Source organism: Pygoscelis adeliae, unplaced genomic scaffold, assembly GCF_000699105.1.
Source record: "Pygoscelis adeliae isolate BGI_AS28 unplaced genomic scaffold, ASM69910v1 Scaffold60, whole genome shotgun sequence".
Lineage (NCBI taxonomy): Eukaryota > Metazoa > Chordata > Aves > Sphenisciformes > Spheniscidae > Pygoscelis > Pygoscelis adeliae.
In genome coordinates this window covers 844,912-854,198 of record NW_008823954.1, presented here as the reverse complement: position 1 = coordinate 854,198, position 9,287 = coordinate 844,912, and the positions used below count along the sequence as shown (strand labels likewise).

The following is a 9,287-nucleotide window of genomic DNA, read 5'->3' as shown; positions in this document are numbered from 1 at the left end:
CGGGCCGCGCCGCCCCCGGGGCTCTGCCCGCAGGGGAGAGAAGCCAGGGGGCTGGGAGAAACGGGGGGTGCATCTGTCCCCCACCCTAATTCTGCTCGCCCAGCGCACTGGGGGCATCCTGGCTAACTTGTAGCACTGGTGTGAATTTCTCAGTGCAGAAACAGCTGCGGACACGTTGTGATTTTAAATGATTTCTCCAAGGGACTGTTCCTTTTTATTTATAAAAAGGCATTCCTCAGTCGCTGGGCAAACGTGCAATAATTAACAATACTGTTAGCCAACGTTTTTTGTAAGGCCTCCACCTGGAAATAAACATCTGCAAGCTTCAACCACACTGTCCCCCTGCAAATGCTTTGAGGAGAAAATGGGGGTATTAGCAGAGCCTAGAAGTTGAAATATTTCCAATTATCCACATGAACTCCGAAGACAACCTCTATACTATTTCAAAAAAGCACATGCACGTGAACAAGGTGCTCCTGATTAAGCTCAGACATAAAAAGGAAGCATACAAGATGTGGAAGCGGGGTCGGGTGGTCCAGGAGGAATACAAATAAACTGTCCAGCACTGCAGGGATGGGGTTAGGAAAGCCGAAGCCCACCTGTAGTTTAATCTGATGTGGGATGTGAAAGGTGACAAGAAAGGCCTCTGCGAGTACGTCAGCAGCAAAAGGAAGACTAGGGAAAACATGGACCTGTTCATAATGGGGCAGAGGCCCTTCTGACAAAGGACACAGAAAAGGCCGAGGTATCAATGCCGCCTTTACCTCAGTTTTTACAACTTAGCCTTGCATACACTTCTTGAATACTCCTTTGTACTCTTTCCAAAAGCCAAGATAAAACTGAGCCCAGAGAATACTCCTCCGAAAAGCTATAGACAAAGAAGGACCTAGGACTAGAGCTGATCAAACTGACGTGGCATATACAGCAACACAATTAATCAGAGACCTGACCTGATGCTCCCACTCTCCTTCGGGAAAAATTTTAAAGTGCCAGGCACTGAGTCTAACACGACCGGTGCTTAATTTCCCTGCCTCTGGTGTTCCGTATCACCAGGGTAGAAGATCCAGGCTTACCTCAAGGTGTACAGTTTAACGCCTCTGAAAGCAAACTGTCTTCATGAAGCAGCAGATTAATCTACCTTAACAACAGACCTACCCAGATCTTGTTGTCCTTTGACTCAGCAGTCTGCCTACAAATATTCTATTCTATTCTATTCTATTCTATTCTATTCTATTCTATTCTATTCTATTCTATTCTATTCTAATGTCAGAAGTGCTGCACAGAAAGTGTAAGTTTCCTAAGAGACAGAAAACGGTATCATCCTGTTAAACAGAAGAAATTCTTCCTGATTCTTCCCAGGGAACCATATAGGGATCTATGAAAACTGATGGATCCTGAATCATCACTTTAGAAGAAAGCTTCAGCAATAGTGACAGAGCAGCTGTAGTAACAAGTAGCTAGTAACAAACCATTAAGCTGCAGTTGAAACTAACTTAACTGACAGAAAAACAAAATAAAGAAAATGTGACTGGAAGACAGGCTTACTGCAATTCCCAGTCATGCTTTTTGAAACAGCCCAGAGTTTACACATCTATGTTCGCCAAGAAGTCATTCCGTATGAAGCTGTGTTAAAACAACTGCTGACAGCTAGTCAAAGCAACAGTTCAATTTCCTGAGACAAGGCTGGAGTTAGACACATACTCCTTTTCTGAACCACCAACAATGTCTTAATGATGTCCAGCAGTACCAACTGCCACTGGTCAGAAGTGGGAAAAAGGATGAAAGAAAGCAGTAGCAGGTCAATTTAACCAAAGCACAGCTGACAAAATGAAAGGAAAGGCTGATGGCTACTTACTGGTAGTGAGTGAAGCCCAAAGTAGGCAGGTCAGCATACTTCTCAGCAAAGTCGGCCAGCCGGCTGATCACCCTTGCGAGCTGGTGGACGCAGGAAGGATGGAAAAGAGGCAGAATGAGAGAAAAAAACAACACAGCAGAAGGTAGCGCGCTTAAGCACAACACCGCTGTGAGAAAAAGGCGAGGGAAACAACTGTGCAATCCTTGAATACCCCCCTCTAATTGTAGAATATTGTGTGTTTCATTTTTTCAGGGCATGCACATTATTTTTGCTTGCTACAAAACTCAAGCAAGAGATGATACAAGTGGTTGGACTTCAGCTCAAACTAGTCTAGTCCTCGTGCCCAACCCAATCCTGCAGTTGGTTTATCCCTGGGTATTTTCTTTATTCCTAGAATAGGTCAGAAATAAAGCTGCTTGGCGTATAATTGACACATGTACAGTCCAGGGCAAATTGGGTGCCAAGACACTCAGGTCAGATAGACAACACTGCACTACACTCCCACTGTATTTGACCTCAGAAAATTGTGTTATATAGCTTCTTGAATGCTGATACACTCCTAGGAATATAGTTAATGGGATGCCTAAGCTGATCCTAAAAGCAATACAGTTGTTTTCTGAAACTAGTACCTGTGGCACAGATAAACAAGGAGTTGCTTATAATTCCCATGGTGAGCAAAGAAGCTTTGGGGAAAGACTTGAGAAAGGAAAGGAAGATAACTGTTTACTTTTTTGAGAATAACTCAGGCAGACAGCTCCTCCTAGCTTCCCAGCAAGGCTTAGGAAAATCCAAGTTAAACACAGGCTATTCATAGGACATCAGTGCTGCTCACTTCTGAGACACTGTGCACAACTGCCTCCTCACCTTGGGTAGCAGCAGGTTAAACCCATCACGGAGGACAATCAGGTCCTGAAAGAAGCAAAGAAAGGAAGTTTGGGCCATGTCTGAAGGACCAGACATAATGGCTTCTCTCAGAGAGGACACAGATAATTAAAATATGCTTTGTCCACTCAAAAGTCTCTTATAATGAAAGCTCTGCTTTTCTTCTTGTATCAGAACTTGCAGTGAACTTGCTTATGACAAAAATGCTGGATCCATTATTGCTCCTTCTATACTATCCACAGAAAGTCATACTGGGCAGTAGAAGACCTGTTTCCACTAACTAGGCATGAATGATTATTTTGAGATACTCCTGATGCCCATGGAATGACAGACTAAATCATTCATCCCAAGTGGAAAATGCAGGCACTGTAGGCTAAAGACAGCAAGAAAGTAAGTGGACTGATCAGGCAGCTGTCATCTTCACTCCTCCTTTTGAGACTGAGGTACAGCTAGGTGCCAAGTGTCACAAGGAAGGTGGTATTACTTAAAAGCCGAACAGGCTTGCAAAGGAGTTGGGTAAAAATAATCACGCAGCAGCTTCTCGTACGACAAAAGTGGATGTGAAGTTGCAATGATTTGCACAAAGGGGAACAGCAATATACACTGAGAAATTAAGACTTTAGTTTGCACTCAGTTTTAGACAGGTTTTTCACAAGCATTTTACAGTTCTGTAGAATGGTGGTATTTCCTTTTTCACTTAACACATTTATCCATCCTCTTGGCCACTGAAAAGCTTTATTTACCCTGAATTAATACAGGGGTTCCAAGCAGCAGTTGAAAGCTCATGGGCTGTGTATATCAAAAGTGGCCATGTTTTGTAAGTCAGTGAACTCTTGTCCCATTGGCATAATTGACAGTTCACACGTTTCTGCATGCGTTTGCAACTCACTATCTCTTATCTCCTTGAATATTTAACATGCAAGCAGAGCTTAGAGAACAGTTAGTTTCCAGACAGATCTTGCTTCATATCAAAAGAAAGAAGGCAAGAGGAGCTTGCCTTCCTAGGGTAGCTAGGATAAAGGGGAATTAACTTCAATAGTAAAACTAATAAAAATGTCTGAAAAATCTATTTAGTATTATTTTATAAAGAAAAGTTTAGAAAGAGCTATCAAGTAAGCAACTGTAGCTTTGTTTTGCCCAGCTCTGCAGGCAGGAAACTGAAAATATTGTATTACCGTATTATCTCCTACGTAACAGGAAGTTGCTCCAAGGTGAATGATGGCTGCAGCTTTTGGACAGCAGTGGGCAAAGGTGTGAACGTGGGCCATCACATCGTGACGCAGCTTCTTCTCTTCCTCCGCTGCCATCTTGAAGTCAATGTTGTCCAGATTTGCTTCCATCTCCTGTATCTGCTCATCTGTGATAGGAAGCCCAAGTGACTGCAAGGGGAAAAGAACTTTCTATTTCTTTTTGTCTTTAAGAGACAACCCACATTGAGACAGAAGCTGTTTAGATAATTTACTCCCACATGACATCCCATGGAAGCATGGCAATTTGGCATAATCAAGAGCTGTAACAGCAAATGCTTTCATTCTAGGGTTCTGTCATGGTTTAACCTCAGTTGGTAACCGAGTACCACACAGCCGCTCGCTCACTTCCCGCCCCCCGCCCCCCCCAGTGGGATGGGGGAGAGAATTGGAAGAGTAGACGTGAGAAAAACTCATGGGTTGAGATAAAAACAGTTTAATAATGGAAATAAAATAATAATTACCACAGCAAGAATAATGATGTAATAATAACAACAACAACAACAATGATGATGATGCTACACAAAGCAAGTGATGCACAGTGCAATTGCTCACCACCTGCCGACCGATGCCCAGCCGGTCCCCAGGCAGCGGCCCCCCGGGGCCAGCTTTCCCCCAGTTTATGTACTGAGCATGACGTCACATGGTATGGAATATCCCTTTGGCCAGTTTGGGTCAGCTGTCCTGGCTGTGCCCCCTCCCAGCCTCTTGTGCCCCTCCAGCCTTCTCAGTCGGTAGAGCATGGGAAGCTGAAAAGTCCTTGACTGGCGTAAGCACTGCTTAGCAACAACTAAAACATCGATGTGTTATCAACATTGTTCTCATCCTAAATCCAAAACACAGACACAGCACCGTACCAGCTAATAGGAAAGAAATTATCCCTGCCGAAACCAGGACAGGTTCTCCAACCTTTTCCAATAGGATAGGACAGTGTTCATGCTTAGATGTTCCTCTTGGGCCTCATACGTTCCTCAATCATATAAAATCCCTGTGACAACTGCAAAAATTAGACACGTGGGGAAAAGTGATATAAAAACAGTATAGTTTTAACTTCTTTTAATGAAATTTACCCTTTGGGTAAAGAACAATCCAGCCACCATGGGACTAGATAGCCTGTGTCAGGAAGAACTCTTTGGACCACAACTAGACCTACACAACTGTAAACAGCAGACTTAGAACACATGGAAAGGTACGTATGTTTGTACCTTTCCAAAAGTCCTAAAGTACTTCATCTCAGTCTGAAACTGGAAGCTTGGGAAATCAGTTACTTGATCTGGAAGCAGGGATAAATGCTCCTAGTTCATGTTCAAAAATATTTGCTAAATCTTTTCAGCAAGCTGACTCAAAAACAGAGTAAGATATTAAACCACAGAATTATACGCTGGTATAACTCTTGCACAGCTCTATACTTGCACAAGCTAACTAAGCTGAGAAAAATGTCTTTTCCTGATACTGAGAGTTTGAAAGTCTCACAATGAACTTGGTATTACTGCCTTTTCCAAATTAAAATGGTGTTGTCTTGTGCATTAGTAATTAGAAGTCACCAGCCATGAAGCTTCAAGGATACAAAGTATTTCAAAAGCTGGTTCTGTTCAAAATCAAACTGAGTGAAAAAATGTTTTGCAGATGTGTAATCTGGAACTAGAGAAGACAGCAAGTGAAGCAGATGTGTCTTCAGGGTCCTCATCAGATAATTAGTACCCACACAATTGGCGGTACGATGCTGCGAGTGTATACACAACCATAAGTGTCCAGATAAATGAGGAAAAGCACCTGGCCCCAGCCTGCTGTCTTTGACGTGTACTGATACAGACCGTAACTGCCTGAAAGCACACAGGCAACTCAGTGGGCAATACGCTCTTGTGCCAAGATTAAAATCTCATGCCTTGTTCACACATCCATGATCTGTTGGGAAAAGCTGACCGCAGTATGCAGTCATTGACAGCCATACAGAGAGGAAAGAAAGAGTCCCTACGAAAAGGGACTACTTGCCATAGGATACATGCAAGGAAAGGTAGTGCCAAGGCAAATGCTGTTCTCGTGCGTCCACAAACATCATGTGAGGTCTCTTCACTGTGAGTTTTTGCTGATATTGACAGTACCTCAGGAAGAAAGCAAATGAATGTCCTTCAAACCTGTCTACCTAAGAAAACTAAGTAGGAAAACTACCTGAGGGAGAACACAGGGTTTTCTCCAAAGCACTACAGGTCAGTGATGCGCTCTCCGGATTGTGCTTTTAAGGTGTCATTCCTCCGAGGCTGCTCCAATACTTTGATGTGCCACTGTAACAACTACGACTGTTCATGCATCCCTATTCCTAAAGGGCAGAGCAGGCAGATGACATGGAACATCTCCTGCAAGCAGAATGAGAACACCGGCCTGCTCATCTAATAAAGAACATACGACAGAAAAATAACGAAACTTAAATTGGACCAAAAAAAAAAAAGATCGAGGGCTACTATGGGCTCTTATAAGAGAGAAAACATTCAGATTTCACATGTGCAAAACATTTTATTAGTCAGTTTGATGCTGCAGGATGTCAAAGCTACTTCTACGAGAAGGAAGAGCTCCATGAAATTTGTACTTGACTTTCAAATAACATATCGTTTAGGTCAAGAACTCAAGACTAAAAAAAAAGAATGTGTTAATAGAAGTATCATAATAAAAATGGATTTATGCTAAAAAAAAACCCAAACTAGAGCTTCGGGATGGGTATAAACTCACACGCTTCAGCTCTTAACCCAAACTTCAACTACTGTCAGCTGGAAAAAGATTAGTTTAAGGAGCGCTCTCTTACTAATCACAGGTTTTGCTGAGTCTCCTCTTTCAAACTGCTGGTATTGCCTTCTGTAAGGAACAAAATACCAACTGTAAAGATTTTCTGTCTAACTCAGTTTCCAGTGAAATAATTTTTCAGTTCTTATTTCACATATTCCAAGTGGACTACTCAAAAATTCCTCCCATAAATAGGGTGAATATTGAAACCATTTGCCTGTCCCTGTACTTTACCCAAAACTTTATCACTAAACTATATGTCCCCTCTTTTACTACTTCCCTGCAACTCCCAGAAACCTATGGTTAGACCTTCCTAATATTCTGATTTACTACAAAACAAAAGTAAGTATTGCCCATAGTTCATTCATTACTTTTTTTTTTTAATGTACCCAAAGAGAAATATTATGTATCTTCAATAAGGATGATTGAAGAAGCAACATATACATGTCTTCAAAGTGAGGATAAGTACTGGAATAAATATTGCCCATAGTTAATTTATTACTTCTTTTTTTAAATGTACCCAAAAAGAAATACTACATAAAAGGAACCTAAGCAAACTGCTTATATCTATAACTAACTGATCACTGACAGAGCTAACAGGTGCTGAAAGTAGCTCACTTCCCTCTTCAGTCCAGAGCTGACATGCGAAGACAAACTCCTCTGGAATTAGGAGACAGATAAAAATAGTAGTCTCCCTCTTCCCACTACGAAAAGGGTGCTCGACAAATTGCAAGGTCTCTCTCTGCTTTCTGGGAACAAAACTCTACGGTGGCAATGGGAGGGAAAGCAAGGGTCAAGAGACAGGGGAACCCCAAGTTCAGGGCTTGGGAGTGGAAACCTAGAAGCCTCTCACTGGTTCTTTCAGTGGCTTGCTTTCTCCTATTAGGCGAGTCCTGTAAAGTATTTCGTTCTTGAACAGAAGAAAAAGCGATGATTATCTGCAGGAATTGATATGACGGTGTTTAAATCATCATGCTTTGATACATGTATAATTACATCGCCAGCTTCTGAAACATCATGTTTGGTGCAGCATACTATCGATGAGGCCGCTGTAGCAGTATGGTCCTTGAATGGAGAAGGAACACATTAATGACACTGTGCACTGCTCGTTCTCCAGCATGGTGCTTCTCTGCCCTTACTGCTAATAGTAACAGCCAGACCTAGTGCTTGGATTGCTTCCTAACAACCCCAGTACTTGAAAATGGAAACTGAACGACTCTGTACAGAAGAAAGTCTGAAAGCTAAAGCTATCCTGTCAGAAGGCAGGGTAGTTTCGTGTGTTTTTGTCTTTGTTTTTTAGGAACATATTACAACTTTTTCACTGTCAAAAACCTGATACGAGTTTTCCTCTCAGCCACAAGGAAGCAAGTTAGTGCATCTTAAAAATTGATTGTGTCATAACTAAGAAGTAACAATGGGCTGTACGCATACCCCTAACTGGGACCAAAGTCAAAGTAGGTTTAGCTTAAACTACATTTTTAAAATGTTAACTCCATAGACTCTACTAACACAACAGCTTGTAACCACACGGACATACTCTCAGTCGCTGCTTCCTAATAGCTGAATTGATACCAATCTTTTGCGCTATCAGGTTTTTTTTGTGGCACTCGGCCCATCAGAAACATGATAAGCATTTCTGGGGTAACTGTTCTGCTCACTTTGGCGAAAAGTAAACTTATCTCAGAAAGAAGGGCTATCTAAAAACAACTGGCTGCAGATACGTGGGGTGGTCCAGTTGGCACAGACTGACAGCAATCCGATTGAACGAGAGGGTACGTCTCATCAGTCATACCTCCTGAAAAGTAAACAGCCAAGCGCTTGAGAAGGACACCAATGTTTGCTCAGAAGGCAACCCTCCACCCCAAAACTGCTTAGCAAAGCTTTTACAAAACTAATTTCACAAAAAAGGCAAAAGTGCAAGGGGGAGGGTCTGAGACAAGAAAAGGTGATTTGCTGAGGGATGACAGGTACGTGGAGAATTGCATAGAAAAGGTTGTGTAAAACTAGGCTTGCACCCCCCCCGCCCCTTTTCCCCCAAAAGACACAAAGGGGCGCCTGAAGGTTGTTCTGGTCCGTTTTCTCTCGCTCACCCTGGGCAGACCCAGGCCGCTGCTTGGTCTCGTTCCCCAAGGTGTCCTGGTTTCGGCAGGGATAAAGTTAATTTCCCTCCTAGTAGCTAGTACAGTGCTGTGTTTTGGATTTAGGGCAAGAACAACATTGATAGCAACAACTAAAACATCAGTGTGTTAAGTAGTGCTTACACTAGTCAAGGACTTTTCAGCTTCTCATACTCTACCGACTGAGAAGGCTGGAGGTGCACAAGAGGCTGGGAGGGGGCACAGCCAGGACAGCTGACCCAAACTGGCCAAAGGGATATTCCATACCATGTGACGTCATGCTCAGTACATAAACTGGGGAAAGCTGGCCGGGGGGCAACTACTCGGGGACTGGCTGGGCATCGGTCAGCGGGTGGTGAGCAATTGTACCATGCATCGCTTGCTTTGTATATTATTATTATTATTATTATT

General features: G+C 42.7%; 1 protein-coding gene across 1 annotated transcript in view; it reads right to left on the bottom strand.

Moving 5' to 3' along the window:
- ADSL (adenylosuccinate lyase) overlaps positions 1-5,084 on the bottom strand; it is a 14,384-nt gene extending 9,300 nt beyond the window's left edge. Inside the window, exons 1-4 of the mRNA XM_009322605.1 lie at positions 5,055-5,084; positions 3,913-4,116; positions 2,720-2,764; positions 1,856-1,935 (exon numbers count right to left, since the gene is read on the bottom strand). Of these exons, the coding sequence (XP_009320880.1) occupies positions 1,856-1,935; positions 2,720-2,764; positions 3,913-4,116; positions 5,055-5,084 (359 nt within the window). The remainder of the gene's footprint in view (positions 1-1,855; positions 1,936-2,719; positions 2,765-3,912; positions 4,117-5,054) is intronic.
- Between the last annotated feature and the right edge of the window lie 4,203 nt (positions 5,085-9,287).